The sequence below is a fragment of the Copidosoma floridanum genome, unplaced genomic scaffold, assembly GCF_036245765.1.
Source record: "Copidosoma floridanum isolate Cflo_tuat_1 unplaced genomic scaffold, Cflo_Japanese_pri ptg000013l, whole genome shotgun sequence".
NCBI lineage: Eukaryota > Metazoa > Arthropoda > Insecta > Hymenoptera > Encyrtidae > Copidosoma > Copidosoma floridanum.
In genome coordinates this window covers 14,097,708-14,115,610 of record NW_028321890.1, presented here as the reverse complement: position 1 = coordinate 14,115,610, position 17,903 = coordinate 14,097,708, and the positions used below count along the sequence as shown (strand labels likewise).

General features: G+C 27.4%; 2 protein-coding genes across 2 annotated transcripts in view; one reads left to right on the top strand and one right to left on the bottom strand.

Annotated features, from left to right (window-relative positions):
• Positions 1–17,903, top strand: part of LOC106637961 (proton-coupled amino acid transporter-like protein acs) — a 44,062-nt gene extending 26,159 nt beyond the window's left edge. Inside the window, exons 7-10 of the mRNA XM_014350947.2 lie at positions 257–529; positions 655–833; positions 1,087–1,256; positions 17,642–17,903. Of these exons, the coding sequence (XP_014206433.2) occupies positions 257–529; positions 655–833; positions 1,087–1,256; positions 17,642–17,883 (864 nt within the window). The 3' untranslated portion in view covers positions 17,884–17,903. The remainder of the gene's footprint in view (positions 1–256; positions 530–654; positions 834–1,086; positions 1,257–17,641) is intronic.
• On the bottom strand, positions 2,658–16,040 carry LOC106637960 (cytochrome P450 4C1-like). Its single transcript, XM_014350944.2, has 13 exons — positions 15,922–16,040; positions 10,369–10,557; positions 10,136–10,245; positions 8,648–8,738; positions 8,304–8,492; positions 7,021–7,114; positions 6,817–6,919; positions 6,636–6,741; positions 6,355–6,464; positions 6,035–6,103; positions 5,379–5,547; positions 5,129–5,308; positions 2,658–2,855 (listed from the first exon to the last, which is right to left on the bottom strand). Exons 2-13 carry the CDS (start codon positions 10,523–10,525, stop codon positions 2,686–2,688), a joined length of 1,548 nt encoding a protein of 515 aa, XP_014206430.2. The 5' UTR covers positions 10,526–10,557; positions 15,922–16,040; the 3' UTR covers positions 2,658–2,685.

Genomic DNA, 17,903 nt, shown 5'->3' with positions numbered 1-17,903 from the left:
AATTTTGGTTTCAAAGCCCTTTTAAACATATTAAACATTTTTCCCAAATAACAACAATATTAGTTTTAGATAATATTAGAATTTTATTTTTTTTAATTATTAAGCTATCGTACAATATAAACATTCATGAAATGTTAATTTACAAAAGTTAAATATTTTTTTGTTTAGATTGATATGAAAATATCTATTAAAAACTATTCAAAGTGTATTGTACTTGACATATTAATATAATTAATATAGTATTTTAAATTTTTAGGTTGCCGATCATTACACAACACCATTGGACGTTAAAATACACATGTTAATATTATTGGTACCACTAATAATTATTAACTACATTCGCAATCTAAAACTTCTGGCTCCATTTTCCAGTTTTGCGAACGTTATTACATTCGTAGGATTAGGAATGATTTTAGTTTATGTTTTTAATGATCTACCGTCGATCTCTGAAAGGGAAATGTTCGGATCCGTGAGAAATTTTTCTCTCTATTTTGGAACAACTTTATTTGCTCTGGAAGCTGTTGGAGTTGTAAGATTTATTTATTGCTTATTAGATATTTATGCATCGATACTATTGCGTCAAATAAATTATTATCGATCAAATACGTGATACTCTTGTTACCATATTGAGGCTAAGAAGTTTCATTTTTACAGATAATTGCACTGGAAAACAATATGAAAACACCACAAAACTTTCGTGGCACATGCGGAGTCCTTAACATTGGAATGGTTGTGATCGTCATTTTGTACATTATTGTTGGATTTTTTGGATATGTTAAATATGGGCCCGACGCTGCTGGCAGTATCACATTAAACTTACCTATGGATGCTGTGTGAGACTCTTAAATCGAATATTACAGGAACTATTACTTACGGTAGAATGTGAAAACAATTTTTATAAAACCGACCAGATTGAAATGTTGAGTTTTTATAGGCTTCATTGATTAAAACTTTCGACTCATTGAAAAACTTTCCACTTTAGTTAAAAATTTCAGAATAAATATTAATACGTCACCACTAAACCCCCATTAGCTATACGTACATAACAACATAAATACTAAATTTACATTATTTACGTTCCAACAGGATGGCTCAATGTATTAAAGTTATGTTTGCTGTCTCAATATTCATCACTTATGCGCTACAAGCGTACGTACCTGTTGAAATAATGTGGTCAACTTATCTCGATCACCATATTAAGGAAAACAAACTGTTTTGGGAATACGTTTGCAGAACCATCGTGAGTTTGGTCACATGTGAGTAAACTTTTTATGACCCTTGTCATGAAGCAACTGCAAAATAATTTAATTTCAGCACATCAAATGACACAATGAAATGATTTTCTGTTGACTTTTTATCCTCAATTTATTTAAAATCACTACTTGCACAAATATTTGAGATGTATTTTTTCAATTAATTGAAGTTTAACTTTTCAAGAAAATAATAAAACTTTTAATAGTTATGATGTCATCAGAATTGACATGACATAGTAGAGGATATTAGTTAGAAGTTATTCAACGGGGAAATGCGTACGTCCTGATATTTAAACGTTAAGCGTCCATTGTGATAAGCCAAACTTTACATATATTTAAAAACAACTTGATTTGGTACTTTAAAGATGGCAACAACTAATTCTAGACAAACGAGTTTTCACTATGATGTTTAGTGTATTTTAACTTTAATTTTTTTACTACAGTAAACTTTAGATTAATTAGTTATAACTTTAACCACAAAATCACGGTAATTTTTGGATGACGCCAAAAGTCGGTAACATATAAAGTAACTGTAGATACTTGCGTCATTCAATAACTTAGGTGATAAATTATCGAAAAACAGAGAAAAAATAAAAGAAGCACTTTATTTCAGAAACATTGTTTAATTAAAACGCGTTTAGTTGAAAACTTATAAATTCATATATAAACTACCATATATATTTTAGAGAATACATTAGAATGATATACATCGATGATTATAATTTTTACATTTAGTCCATTTGTAAAAATGAAATTATCTTTATCTTCCAATGCTTGAAAAAACGTTCTGTACATTTGATTTCATTTATTTTGTTATTTACGATAACCACACACCAACTGCCGTTACGTTGCACATGAAAATTATGTTTCAACTCTTGCCCCAAAAGATAATTTATTTGCCCTATGAGGTAAAACCTTATATCAGTGGAAAAAATATATTATTAAAAGCATTGTTAATACTATAAAACTAATCAAAATAAGTTGTTAAAAAATATCGTCTTAAAATATGTATTGAGATTTAACGTAAAAGTCTGGATTGTTTAAGCAATTCTTCTTACTTTTTACTTTTTATTTCTGATAGCGCTAACAATAAGATCTAAGTTTCAATTAACTGTTTCATGGACATAGTTATGCCTTACTATTGATTGCAACCACCATACAAATTTAAGTTAGTCCATGTCAAAATTCGGAAATTTAAAACCAAAAAGTTATTTTACTACGTTTTAATTTTATGTTAAACACTTTTCAATAATAATACATCTTCGAAGGTTGTTAAAAGGCGTACTTGGATATAAAAGAAGATCCATTTTTTGACTTTTAACGCAAATTTTTATTTGATTCTTTAAAACATTTATTCAGTTTTTTCAGCAAAATTAATAAAAAATAGATTGAATTTAAAAAAAAAAACTGAAAGGTTATACTTGACTATTTTTCATTCATTGTTACGTATAGAAATAAGCCGCAAGCGAAGTGGTTTGGATGGCCGAATCACTATATCAGCTTTTATTGGCACTTCGTGAGCAAAATCGATTGGTTCTAAAATAAAGTTGTGCAGAATGTAAGCAATAGTCGTCTTTAACTCCATCATGGCGAATTTTTGTCCTGCAAGAATATGAACATGCTCAATGAAAACCTTAAAAGTATACTTCATTCATTATATGCATTAAGCATTATAAAGCTAAAACTTGTAGAGAAACTATGGTATCAGTACTGCCAAAAACTAAATTCTTCTTTGGGTACCCTTGAAAAAAGTCCTACATGGTTTTTGTAAATCAAAAGGTTACCTATCCAAATTTCAAAGGTACTCAAAATAGAATTTGATATTTGCATTCAAAGTAGAAAAACTTATTTTGAATAATTATAGTCATTTGGCTGGAATAAATATTTAGGATACTTTCAGCCATTATTTTTTGTACAACGCAGAAATAATTTCTTTTCAGTGCCTCGAATTATTAACCTAAAATTTTGTAAATTGTTTCGAAACCAACTTGTTATTATATTCTTGCTTAACATAATTCCGACATTTCCAAACTACTCGTGGAATGTAGCACGAACTGTATGAGAGGTGAAACAAATCAGCTGATAAAAACAGTATAAATAGTTTGTAAATAGAACTAAATGTAAATTTTTAAAAGAAGGCAAGAGGAGGTCTGAAATTGAACAGATGATAAAAAGTTTATGTTTTGCAAGAGTATGTCATGAATTGCAAAAAACTTTTTATACGGTTGGCCAATTAACAACCTTTAAAACTCTGGTGTATGGTTCCTTACCAAAAGTAAACTTTGAAAAATCTTTCATGTAACAATTTTCGAATTTCTGAGATTGGATTTGTAGTCGTCAACCTTAAATACTAGATTACATTTCATAATGTGCAAGGATATTTATTAGAAAAGAAAAAAGAAATTATATATTTATCGTATACTTTTTTAGAGTTTCGAACTCGCAATTATACGTAATTCTCTATAACCATGCGTATTTCACCCTTATAAAAAGTTTATAACTTTTTCTCAAATAACATAGATCTATAAAATTTGTACTTACTTGTTTTAAAGTTAGTATTCACTTGTAAGTAAAATTTCATTGACATCTGAACTGTACTTTAGGTACTGAAAATACAGCCTTAACAATGTATTCATTATTTTTAACTTGTCAATGTGCAAAAAATAGTTGGATATCCAGTGAAAGAAACATTTTTTTATATAATAATTTTAAGAAAGTATAAATGAATTAACTCGAAAATAATGGTAATAAAAAGTCTGGAACAAATTTTTTTTTAGTTTGAAGTAAAACATGGTATTTATTCTAATAAAAATTTGTTATTAACTGAAAATATTTTTAAATAAAAAAACTTTTAAGATTGTAAAGAAATATTGACAATAACAGCTGTATATGGGTGAAGACTGGTTCTCTAATTTTTAATAAAAATACAGCTTTTATTAATTTTATTGCAACAAAAACATAAAACTACTTCTATGCTGTACAATGCAAAACTGCATTTAAATTTCTGAGCTGTTAAGTATAATCATTTAAATATAAGTGTAATGTCCCTTGATCAATACAATCCGTTAACGTCATCTTAAGATATAACTAAATAAAAATAACGAAACTAGTAGTTTTTATGGTGTATAAAAAAATAAATTCTTAAATCACATTATAAATTTTTTACCAAAAAAATAAGAAATTTAATTTTTAAAAATCAAAAACTGTTATACCCAACTCAATGAGGCATGAAACTAGAATTTCATTGAAAAGCTGCTGTCGTGATTAAAAATATAAATTTAAAGTCTTGGATCATGAAAAATTGTTGATGTACTCTTCAGATATGACTTAATTTTACAAGAAGTGTTATTTTACTTTTTTTATTTGAAAAGTAGCTTATCGGGATGATTAAAAAAAAAAAAACTTATGTTAAAGAATAAAATTACTTTGGTAATAATCCCAGAACTTTGACATCCCTATAGTAAAAAAAAAAGTCTTTTAGTAATCAATAAATCGTAATAACTCTTGAACCTAAGATCTTTTTTCTTTTTTCTTGCTAATTACAATGAATATTTAACTTTTTCTACCAGTGGCACAGTAAACGTTTAAATGTCATAAAAAACCCATCACGAGTTAAAAAAAATATACTCCCAATATCTAAGAATACATATTTCTTTGGAAATAAGACGTAACCCATTTGATTTACTGTGCATTAAAAAAAACTTCATGAAATTCTTAATCTGATATTAGTTAAATCCATACAACAACCGACTTATTTAAATAATCATTAACAATTTTTTAACTAGACAATATTACTATCAAAAAAGTGAATATTTTTACCTGGTCACAAGATAAATCGATAAAAAATGCAAATCTTAAATACTGTTATTAATTACCGATGCAATTACGAGGTCCAGCGCTGAAAGGAACGTAAGAAAAAGGATGACGTCCTCGTGCATTTTCAGGCAAAAATCTTTCTGGATCAAACTTCTCAGGTTCAGACCAAAAATTCTTATCTCTATGAAGGTCATAGATATGAACGTGAGTTATAGCACCTTTTGGTATTGTGTGATTTTCTACAGTTTAAAGAAATTAAATATACTTTTTTTCAAATTAAAATTATGTAAGAAAATTAATCTTCCATACTTAGTTTCAAATCTTTAGTGATTCTTCTTGATATAAACGGTACACTTGGATAAAGTCTTAAAGACTCTTTTATGCACATTTCAAGATAGTGGAGCTGTTGCATGTCCGAAAATCCTATTTTACCATCATTTTTTTCAAATAAGCCGTTGATTTCATTTCTTGCACGCGTCTAAAAGGTACTAGTGATTAGTTTTCATAAGAGATTTCAAAATAATTTTCGATAACAATCACTTCACTTTTAGTAAATGATTTGAGACAAATACATTGTTCGAAAAACTCTCGATAATAAATGTATGGCATTTAATTTTCTCAATAAGAATGAAGGATTAGAAAATTTCCGTGTCCTTATTAATTTTATAAATTCAGTTATTAGAAACTAGAAAAAAGTGACAGTCTAATTATTAAAGGGAAAAAAGGTATTTCATGTATAAGGTTTTATAAAAGATATTTTAGAAAAATCCTTATTGACAACTTAAATGTTAGTTATAAGAAAAGTTTAAATATGATTACGTCGTTACATAATTTGATCTTTAAACTGAAAAAATGTAATAAAACTTTGTGTGCTAAAGTAATGGTAAAAATAATTTTTAAGTAAAGGAGTTTAGAGAAGAGCATGAAACATTTGACGTATAATTTTTTCAATTTTTTATAGTTACCTGAGCACTTTTATTCTCAGCTAATAGTAGAAGGGAAAAACTTAAACCCATTGCCACGGTGTCATGACCCTAAAAGTGCATTACGTTATTAGTTAGTACGTATAAGTCAATATAATTTAAGGAATAAAAATTAATAATAACAATATTTTGCCTTTTTAATTCTTTTTTAATTTTAGTTCCATTGGTTTCAAATAAATTCAGTCAGTAATTGTTTACTTAAAAAAAAAAATTGGCTGACAATGATTATTTATTAGAAATACAAAATGACAACTCCTCTTATGATACTGATGTATTACCTAAATTTAGATCGATCAACATACCTCAAATATAAAAGTATCCACTTCTTCTTGGATTCCCTGATCGTCTATATGTGATCCTGTCTTAGAACATGAAATGAGCAGATCTAACATCGCCATACGTTTTTTCTGAACTGTAGGTAAAAAATATTTAGAAAAAAATTTATCAAATATTCGATTCCTTTATGACAGTTTGTTTTGGTTTTTTTGATTATTAAATTTTGCTTACCAACTATAACTTAGAAAAATATGATTCTGAACACATCAAAATATATTGGTTAAATTTATTAACCATGCGTACTTACTTCCAAACATATCAACATCCATTTCAGTTGTTGAATCTTTAAATTCTAACTCACATAGATAATAATCATTTGTCTTAGTATGATATTCTTTTCTTTCTTTTATGATCTGCACAAAATAAAAAAAAATTTTTTATATCTAAAATACATTCATTAAAAAAAAAAACTCATTTTTATGGCTTACTTTTTTCGAAAAATTGTGCAATACGTTTAAATGTTTTGCTAGATCTTTACCTTTTTCTGTAAAGCTAAAGATACGTTCATTACGGAACCATGGCCGTGCAATCCTACAAGAGACACCAATTTTAGATAGTTTTTATTTTACTGTACTCATGTAAGGTTAAAATTGTGATACTTGTAAATATTATTATGACTTATAACATTGTACCTATAAAGCATGATCTCACCCATCTCATGAACTGAATCTCTATATTTTTTTTGAAAATCTTTTTTTTCATCTAATGATACGCCCATTGCAGTTTCTGAAATAAAATGGTAATATAGTACTTTAATTTTCTTATTTGAGTTAAAAATATAGGTAAAGAATTTTAATTTACATTCAATATTTCATTATCTTTTATTTAGTATAATGTATAACCCAATTTTAGACAGTATTGTATAATTAATCTGTCCATGCTCTCGTAGTTAACATTTAACATAAAGTTCCATGAGTTTTAATTTTACGTATATATTACATAGTATTTATTTCAACCGATTTAGGTAATCAAGTTGGGATATAGATGTAATGATTAATACCGAAAAACACTGATATTAGAGTTTTAATATTTTTTGCACGCAGTACATTTTATTTATTACAATTTATATTTTTTTAATCTTGTATACTTTTCTACATATTATGAATGTAATTTCTGTTTGATAAATTATTTTAACTGAAACGTTATCAGTTTTTGACATTGATAGCATTAGAACACTGTTTGAGAATCATAGCAGCTATTAAACATATCTTCATTAGCTTTGAAGTAGATAATAGCTAACTGAAAGTATGAGATTACAGTTTCTTCTCTTTTGATACGTCAGATTAAGCATATTAAAAAACAATCGAATTTTTAAGAAAGAAAAATAAAAAACTGCTTCATAAAATGTGTTTACTGCTGAAAGAAAGTGTACAAATTTTTCAAAAGTTCAAAGAGTTTTTTGTTGTTGTAAGTATACATTCACAAGGATGGAATTATTATTTTTCTACCTCGGAGCATTTTTTGTGATATTTGAAAGCTTACTACACCCTCAGTAGAAAAAATAATGTTTGCTACTAGTTTTTGACCCAAGAGATCTGCAAAGCCCTTAATCGTTAGACAATGTTAATAGTAATAAAACATCGTTAATGTGACAAGGATATTTTTAAGGCATCAGTAAAAAATAAAATTTAACAACAAATATTACGCATGCTTTTACATTTAAAAATATGATTTTTAAAATATTCTTTGTCTATTAGCGTAGTATTTTCAAGTCATGATGATGTAAAAACTTTGTCAAACACAACTCCAAAAAAAATTTGATTTACATAAAAATTAAAAAATTGTGTAACTACTACTTGTCTTATGTTTCTCAAGATGACACTAGTGCACTAGTGGTATATGATATGTTAAATATTTTAACAGTCAACTGAAATCGTGTAAGGGGTATTATAACTTGATGACATTTGCAACTTACCACATATAATATTCAAAGTATGATTTGTAGTGAATTGTAGAAGATCATCAACAGATTCATCGCTATTGTTTAATTTCAAGGATTTAATAGTCTTTTCACAGTTCTCAGTAATAATTTCCATCAACTTTTTTAGCACATTGAAATGGAAAGCTGGTGTTAAAATTTTCCTTCGTTCTTGCCATTTTTTACCTGAAATACATTTAATAGTAAAAAAAAATATGTAATTATAAAACTGGGACTAAGTAAAACATATACATTAATCTTTTCGTAAGCTATAAAAGTTAGGGAACCTAACAAAATCCAACCTTTTGAAAGCTTTGTACAAAACACGTGTAAATATATACCTGTGCTAGTCAATAATCCTGTTTTAAGCCAGGGTTGTAAGAGGTGATAAGCAGTACTCTTATCAATATTATCCATGCTTGTTAAAAGAACCTGCAAAATATTAAAGTTTCATACTAAATAAACGACGAAATTCTTTGACGTGGAGTCCAACTTGTAATTCTTATTTCATTCGACTTTATCAATAGAGAACAAACTTTTACCATATACTGAACTAATGTGAATAAGCATTTGTGCATTGTTTTATCTAGTCATTCAAACAATTGAAAATTCATTTAAGCTATACTAATCTTTTATTTTTCATATACTGAAATAGTTTGTTCGAAAACAAATTTTTATAATTTGTATTCGTTGGGACTCAAATTAACTTACTCCACGTACAAAAACTTCAAAGACTTAATCGAAATCAGCTAATAATGAGGTTTTCCAAAAGTAATGATTTAAGAAATACAGTGGTTAGTTAATCTGAGTAAAATTATTCTTTGCTGTAGACAAGAAACATTAAAAAAAAGCTGTACAATATCACCAATGTATGTTTTAACTTTAAAAAATACTTATTCTAATTAAAAATTCTTAATAAGAAATTACTAATTCCTGCTTGATGAATATTCAGTTCTTTTAAAAAAAAGTTCAAAGATCTTCGTAATTATTCAGCTAAACCAAGTCATGCAATTTTCATATGGAATAAACCTGTTTTGAAACCTAAAATGTGAAGCGAATACACATGAAAATGTCTTATACTAAAATTATAAGCTACTACTACTTTATTATTATTCATAATCCTTATGAATTTTTTTTTATACTAACTATCTTTTTTATATTAAAATCAAAAGTAAATATTTCATTCTGAAAAAAACTACTTATCAAAACTTGTAATATAATTTTATTCTTCAACTATGTCACTTTGATTGAACGTTACAGATAATTCGAATTTCTGTGACGTTACTATATAAATTAATTTATAGCTATAATAAAAATGATACTACATTAGTACTTAATATAGACATTATTGTTGAATCAATATTTACATAATCTGCATTGTAATATGATTGAATATATGATCAGGAACAGTAATTGCCTTAAACTTAGTTAATTCGTTTTAGTTTCCTTTTGAAAAGATGATTAAAATTCCTTAATTGAGTACTTTGTTTATAGCTATCATAAAAATGATATTATCAGGAGAACTTGGCTAGCATTAGTTGTTTTTAATATTCAAACTCAACTATTGAGATAAACAGTTTCTCATATTTATTTTCATGATTTTATCATCGTCAGCTTTAGTATGGCAGTATAGTCTCTAAGGACTAAATGATTAAATTTTAAGAAACGAATTACTTGACATAATATTTGCTATATGACAAACATGGTATCTTAAAAGATTCAGATTTGGTATTACAAACACACAAATATTTCGCAGCTAAGAATAAATAATTAAATAAATACTGAATCCATATACTGCAGATACATCATATAGAAAAAGTTAGACTTACTTCAACATCATCTGGATGGCGTATATTTATAACGACTTCATGTGTCGTCCAAAACTTGAATATTGGATAGTAGTCGTTGTTGAGTTTTCTGAATAAATTCCATGCTTCCTCTTCAAAATTATGAAATTGGTTAATAGTATGTATTCGAAAGTAAAAATTTGTTCACCACACAGTTGTTTGAACAAAAAAAAAATACAAAATGTAAGTAAAACAATAATAGGATGCACTAGTACCTGATGAGAGACCCATCAAATGCGGTAAATTTCCAACTATGGGCCAAGCTGGTATTCCTGGTATATCTTCAACCAGTTTTCCAATTCTACCATATCGTGTGACATAATGAAAAACACAAATCAAGAATAGAACAAGTAACACTATTTCGATAAGCATGGCATTTGTTTAGACCCTGGTCCACAGTCTTTCTACAAACACATATGAAAATTTGTAAATACAATAGTAAACAACAACTGAAATTGTGCTTTTTGGATAAAATAAAATAAGAAATTTTTTCATGCAACAACTCTATCCCCCCCCCTGGAAGTGATTTTTTAAATTTATTTACTTTTTTTAATTGAATTTATTTCTAGCAAAAAAATTGTAGTAAAATGCATACTTATACAATTGCAACTTTTTTTTACGTGTTCTGGAAGTATTCTCAAAACACGTAGTAGCAAAATTTGTTCAGAAAATTGTGAAAAAATCATTCGTGACGTACAAGGCAGACATGAGAATCTAGAAATATCAAAGTATATCGGGGTAGTTATAAAGAAAAGTACTTAATCACGATTAATTAGTAACTGCATATTCTGTAAGAAAAAGTGATTTATGAACATAGCGCAAAGAAAAAAAAACAATCAATTTAAAATAACAAGTAACAATTGTAAATAATCTTAAGAAGTTGTTGCATCAACTTAAATATTTGATTTTTATTAGAATTGTTTTGGTTCTGTTCATTTGTAAACTGTTCAGAAGTAAGATTTTATTTCTATTTAAGTTGATTCATTGTTAAACTTTTGTGAATTAAATTAGCTGGAATAATTAGTTATTGAACTTGTTTGTACGATAAAAAAATTGTCCATCCAAGTGCTACTGACATTAAAATCTACCGTGTAACCTTAATTCCATTTAAAATTTAGCAAACGATGTAAATTACATCAGAAATTCATGGGCAAAAATTTTAAAGAATCTTCTTCGCTCGTTGATTCCTCGAAGAACGTATTTGTTTACCATGTTAAAATTAAAATGGAGTACAGTTTTTGAAAATATTCTCTATAATTTCGTCAAAGATTTCCTTGATGCTTTTTTTGAAGTAGTTTTAAATAGCTGGCAACACTTGGATTGACAGTTTTTAAGAAAAACAATGTAACAATTTTAGAACTAATAATCGTACCTAATACAATTTATGAAAGATCACATATAAAAAAAAGTAAAACAAGTACATTCTTATATACAATAAAAAATATCAATGGAACAAGTACAATTTCGGTATCAATCTAATAATTTTTTTAATTCACGCAATAACTTTAAGTCATTCTTTCAAACATGTGTACATTTTTTAAATTAAAATTAATTTTCTTTAAATTTTTTAATCGTTTATTTTTATTTATTTTCATTTACTTTTATTATTTTTTTATTTTAATTAAAAAAATGAGAACCAAATTCCTTTTTCTAGTGGACATTCAAAGTAATAAAATAAATAGAAAATTAGCAAGCCAGTTACTTCCATAACAGGACCAAATTGCAAAATTTTTATTTATAATCATCTTGTATTAAACGAACAATGTTATTACTACTTTTGAAAGAAAATATGTTACTTTGTTATACAGTTTTCTTGTCTAGACTCTACCGAAACACTTTTTTTTGCTTATTGTGAGCCCTTAGAAAAAAGATTATGTATTCCTAATTTAAAATTTTTGTAAAAACATACAAAAATAGTCATAAAATGAATTTAAGCTGGGAACATTGATTAACTTATTAATTTTTTCGACTAGGAGACTAACACGCTAGTCACTAAGCTATCAAAGCTCTTAGATTCTTTAAATGTAAAATTATCACGTACAGAAATTTGTTTCAGATATCTTGTACAGGTTAAAAAAAAATATGAACATTGCATTTTCTAAGCCTTCGTTGACCTTGCTGACCTTTAGTCGTTGATCCCTCTACCTCTACTACTACTACACACTACTAGCATGGTGACAAAACGCTCTGAGACAAACTTTCATTGACATGAATGTGATGATATCGAAAAATCTTTAATTAATCAAGAACATAATTTATTGAAAGTAAGATATAAATTTTTGTCTCTTCGTGGTTAAGTAGTCAGAAAATCCTTCAACATTAACTATTATACTATCTATCGGACCTGCGAAACCAGCGCGAGCGTACAAATTACAATAATTAATTTTTATCTTAGCTCTTTTGCTGGAACAGATTCTTTTCCGAGTGCATCATCGTTGTTAACAAATAGAAACTCATTTTTTAGGAAAGGGATATGAAAGCACAGAGCAGACGTAACCTTAAAAAATGCCATTTTCGAATATTTTTGTTTCGAAACTTATACAAGGTATCTTAAAAAAAATTACTCTTGAAAAATAAGTACATATTCTTTTATATCACTATTTATTCAAGTTTAGCTAGAATTGCAAAAGCAATAAATTGATTGTATCTCGGCTTCCGAAAATGCTGAATTGAAAAACGTAGCGGATTAGTATTAGGATCTTCAGCAGAATTAAAACTTTGAAATCGTGTGGTATGAAACTTCATAAAAATTAGAAAAAAAAACTATGCTAATGTAAAAGATTCTTTATCAAACATTGTAATGGAACATCCCGTAGTTATTAATAATAATAATATATAATTTTCGAACGACTAATTATTTAAAAGGAACACATTTCTGAACACGTATTTACTTAACGAACCTTATCATACATACAAATTATCAACAACATGAAACAATTTTGCACATCTGTATTTATCTTCTTATCAGGCTAAAACTTTTTGAAATATTTTTATTATCATTTTTAAATAGTACTTTAAAAAATAAGCTTAAATTATGCATAGTATTGACAAACATCTGTTGGTTTTTGGGTTTGAATATTTTTTTTTTCTTTTCAGAAAACTGTCAGAATTGTTACTTTTAGCCTGTTTTGCTTTTTCCTTAAGAATGAACTATGGAATAATTTAGTATGATCACAAAATTGTTTCAAAATAAACTGCACAGATTTATAATAGTATCGTTAACCTGCTATAGCTTTTTTGAAAACTTTTACTTCGTTTTTATAACAGTATAGCTAAAATCGAAAAAGTATGACGTTTATGCTTCTAAATCAGCTTACTTCTCTATTCGTACACCTTTATAACTCTTTCTCTTTTCAAATTTTCCAAAACCATCATTATTGAGCTATTTTACTTTATAACTATGAAATTTTTTTATAGTTTTTAAAAATAAGTCGTAACAGAAATGCTTAAAGAAAACTTACGCATGTTTTTACGAAAGTTTAAAACTTAATGTAGTAACAAAATTTTTTTTTTTTTTACAAAAATACAGCTAAAATAAAAGAGTTTGAAAGTATATCTTTAATGTTGCATGAGAGTTTTTTTTTGGTTGAATGATTTTAAAATGAACCGTGTACGTTTATTTGAATACCCTAAATGTGCTATAACGTTTACAAGATTATTTTCTTGCTTTTTATGAAGACACCATAACATTAGAAAACCATCAGGAACCAAAAGCTTCAAGTGATCCCTCCCTAGAGCTTAAAGTCTTAACTCTTTCACATCTTTGATATAAACATACTTTGAGAAAATATATATTTATCAATAATCATTTTCAAACTTGTTTTCCTTGAAAAGGATTAATGATAAAAATTATAAAATTATTGTAGAAAACTGTAGAATAAAATTATCTCAAGATGAATGATGCTTTGCTGTTGAGAGGTAGCCCATCTAGCAGTAGTTTCATATAAGTTACTATAATAAACACTTTTTTGATAAATCAGTTTGTATCTTTTGTGTGTAAAGAGTTGACATTATCACATTGACCATTAATTTCGCTTGCTTTAGATTTTACGATTTAAATTGGTTATGATTGAAGGAAACATACGAGTTTTTTTGACACATTACGAAATTTTTCTAAAACTTTCAAACATAGGGAGAAAATTTCTTATTAGTAATAAATAAATTATTTCTCTAAAAATTTTCAAAACAACAATTAGTCAAGAGCTGCTACCATAGGACATCAGCTGTTAGACAAGGATGCACATCTGATTTTACAGGATTTTGGAAATTTTTTAAGTAACAGTCAAACGTACGATTAATATATATTTACAAAAAGTATGTATGGATTTGTATCAAGGAATTTATCAAAAGAAAAAATATCAAGAAAATCTATAAACACTAATTTTTAGAGCAGAGCACCTTAAACGAGGTTGAATCATCATTAATTTTTAGAATATTGTTCTTATTACAGACAAGAAGATTTGCAGGGTGATTTCTTCCAAAAATGATTAGTATAGGACTAGGCTTTTAATTTCAATGAGTCATTATAATTTTAAGAGCTGGTTTTTATGTTATTGCATTAACGTAAGGATACGTCAATTATTTTAATTACTAGTACAATTTCTTAAAAGATTACTAAAAAAATTTTGTTATTTGTTAATAAAAATATTACAACATAAAAACCTTAGCCAACACGCCACTAAGCGTAAGAAATTTTTTGAATATTTATAACAAATCAAAATTATCTAAAGTAATTTATGAAATAAATAATATGAGATCTTACTAAGTGATATTTTTCATGATTTCCTCTCGACAAAAAAGACGTCATATCGTAACATTAATTTTGTTTGGATGAATTATAAACAGTCATTCCCATTCGTGACAACAGAGTTTATTACAAAAACATAATCATATCATTTTTATATCTCATACAGAATCTTTTAAATCTGTTGAGAACTATTGAAAAGAAGATTCACTATCATGATGATGTTACAATGTATGTCCATGAATCATAGAATAATTGACGTCACTACTCAAAGTTTTTAAATGAATGAGATTGTATGTACTCACTGATATTTTGACTTGCTTATTACTTATATCAAACAATCATACACAATTATTTCTCTTACAAAATAGATGCACAAAAAGTTTGCATACAATTAATAAAGTAATAGTATAAAGGTATTTATTTAACGGTCGAATATAACCAACAACTTCTTGATATTTCTTGAATGATGGCAAGCAAATTCCTCTGCATTTGCTCGGAGACTAAATTGTCTTACGCAAAAGATATAATCTGCCTCGTATCTCGAGTAGATGCTGCAAACTGTTACGTAGAATAAAGAAACTGGTAAGGAGGTGCGTCACGAAAAGAACTCAAATCGTTGGTCAATTATTTATTAGCTTCTTAGAGGCAGAGGCGTGTGTGTTTCGCGCGGTGTTTTCAACTTATCGTTCGGTCTCTTGCCTAAAAGACGCTCGAGTGCCCCGATTCGTGTCTCGCAGGGCGTTATATAAGCTCGTTTCCCCTATTGGTGTCCTTTACTAGCATAGGCTTGTAGTTACTAGGGTAAGTCAGTATGATATGCCCAGCATATCGTACGTAACAAAACATCTTATCTTTTAGAAGAGCAGTGGATTAAAAAGATCATAAAAAAAGATGTAATCAAATTCTTTTCAACTTTAAAACTTTTTGTATAGTCATGATTTTGTCAGAATTATGAGCGATCATTCAGTTTTTTAGAGAACTAGATAGTTCAAGTACTAAAAAGTTATTTTCAATGTCTTACGTAAATATTGTAGTCAAAGAACTTCCTGCAAGCATTGAATAAAGAGAATGACTTCATCCCAAGATTTTAAACTGTTGTCTATATAAAACCCAAAACTTCGAATTATTCATTTTTACTTATCTATTCGGATTTTGGTACAACATAACAAACTAGTAGAATTTAGTATAATATTGATTATTTATTAATTTTCTTGGATCAACAGCTACGCAAAAGAGCCTTATATAGGGAAAAAAAGTGTAACAACGCATAAATCATATACTTGTTGTGTTATATATGTATATTTTAGGAGATATGAAGGTTATTTAAAAATTTTTTTAACGTGCAATCAAGTGTGCATACGTAAGCTAGTTTCTAGATCGGTGCAAGTATTAATTTACATTTTAATCAACTAAAACTAGTTAGATTGCACAGACATTGTAAAATGTGGACGTCAGACTTATTTCAAGAGACGTAAAAACCTAATTGTATTTAAAACGGCGTTTTACACGTTTGATATCAAATAAATATCAAAATCTTATAGAAACACATTGTTTTTTATTGTTATTTTCCACTGTAGTTATTTAATTGAGCTCTCCAGAACAAACAACGTATTAAAAATAACAAAAAATCTTTTCATCATAATCAATTTATTATTTTGCGTGACATTTTTTATAGAAAAAACAAAAAAAAAGAGTAGATAATATCTGATAAAAAGCCCAAAAACAAAATATACAAAATCAAAAGTAAAAACTATGCACACAATTATATTATAACTACCTTTTGATAAAGTAAAACAACAGTAAGAATTACTCTACTGATTAAAAAAGTATCAAAATATTTTGTTTATCTTTCTAGACCAACATTTAGAACCTGTAATAGAGAGACAGTTCAGAATCGATTTTTTGACAGTAATTATTCAGCCTAAAATCTTTTGTTTCGTGGTAGTCTAAAAAATAATTAATGCGTGTGTACATGTAAATATGCAATATGCATGAGCTTATTTGTTTGTCAAATATAAAGAAAAAAAAATGACATCAATTTTTATCGTAAAAGCAAGGGTAAAGTTGTGATCAGCAAGTTTTATTATAATTTTTACTGTGGCTTCACCATAATTATTTTCATCAGAAAAATTGATCTCATTTAGCGGGACTTTTTAAGGTTAAAAGTACCAGCACGCAAATACTTCATAAAATCATACCTGTAGCTAGAACAGATTAAAAAACTAATTTTAATGTAAATTAAATGAAAAAAACAATTATTTCTGATATCCTTGGACCTTTCCTTAGATACAACGAAATATATATTGACGGCCCTAACGCCATCTCCCTCAGCGTGGGCCCGATCTACTGTATATAAAAGGACGTATTCCTACATTATCTGTCGTGGTACTTATATTATGGGCCTAGTATCGATGTCTGATAACGTTTCTTACTTAATAAAAAAAAAATTACTGTAGCTTCGTAGTGAAACATACATTTAATTGAAATGAAATTTTGAGCTATACAAAAGAAAATACCGTGAAACTATACTTGGAATCATAGTTACAATTCGTTGATGACAATTTTGCCGTTACTTGGACGGTAAAAATTAATGTTATTTTTTCTATGTGTACGTCACTGATTTAATTGATAAAAAAATATGTTATTTCCTCACAACCCTCACGACTCTATACATAAATCCAGGTTCAAACGAAAAATTAGAACTATTTATTGTCTAATGCATTGTTTTTATATTTTTTCAGTCATTTTGGCAATCTCAGTACCACGACTAGGTCTGTTCATCTCACTTTTTGGAGCTCTATGTTTGTCAGCTCTGGGCATTGCTTTTCCTGCAATTATCGAGATATGCGTACTGTGGCCAGATAAGTTTGGACCATGCAAATTCGTACTTTTGAAGGATATAACTATAATAATTTTCGGTTGCATTGGTCTTGTCGTCGGTACATATATTAGTTTGTTTGATATCATCGAGTCTTTTAAATAAGAATTTGAATGAAAGTAAAT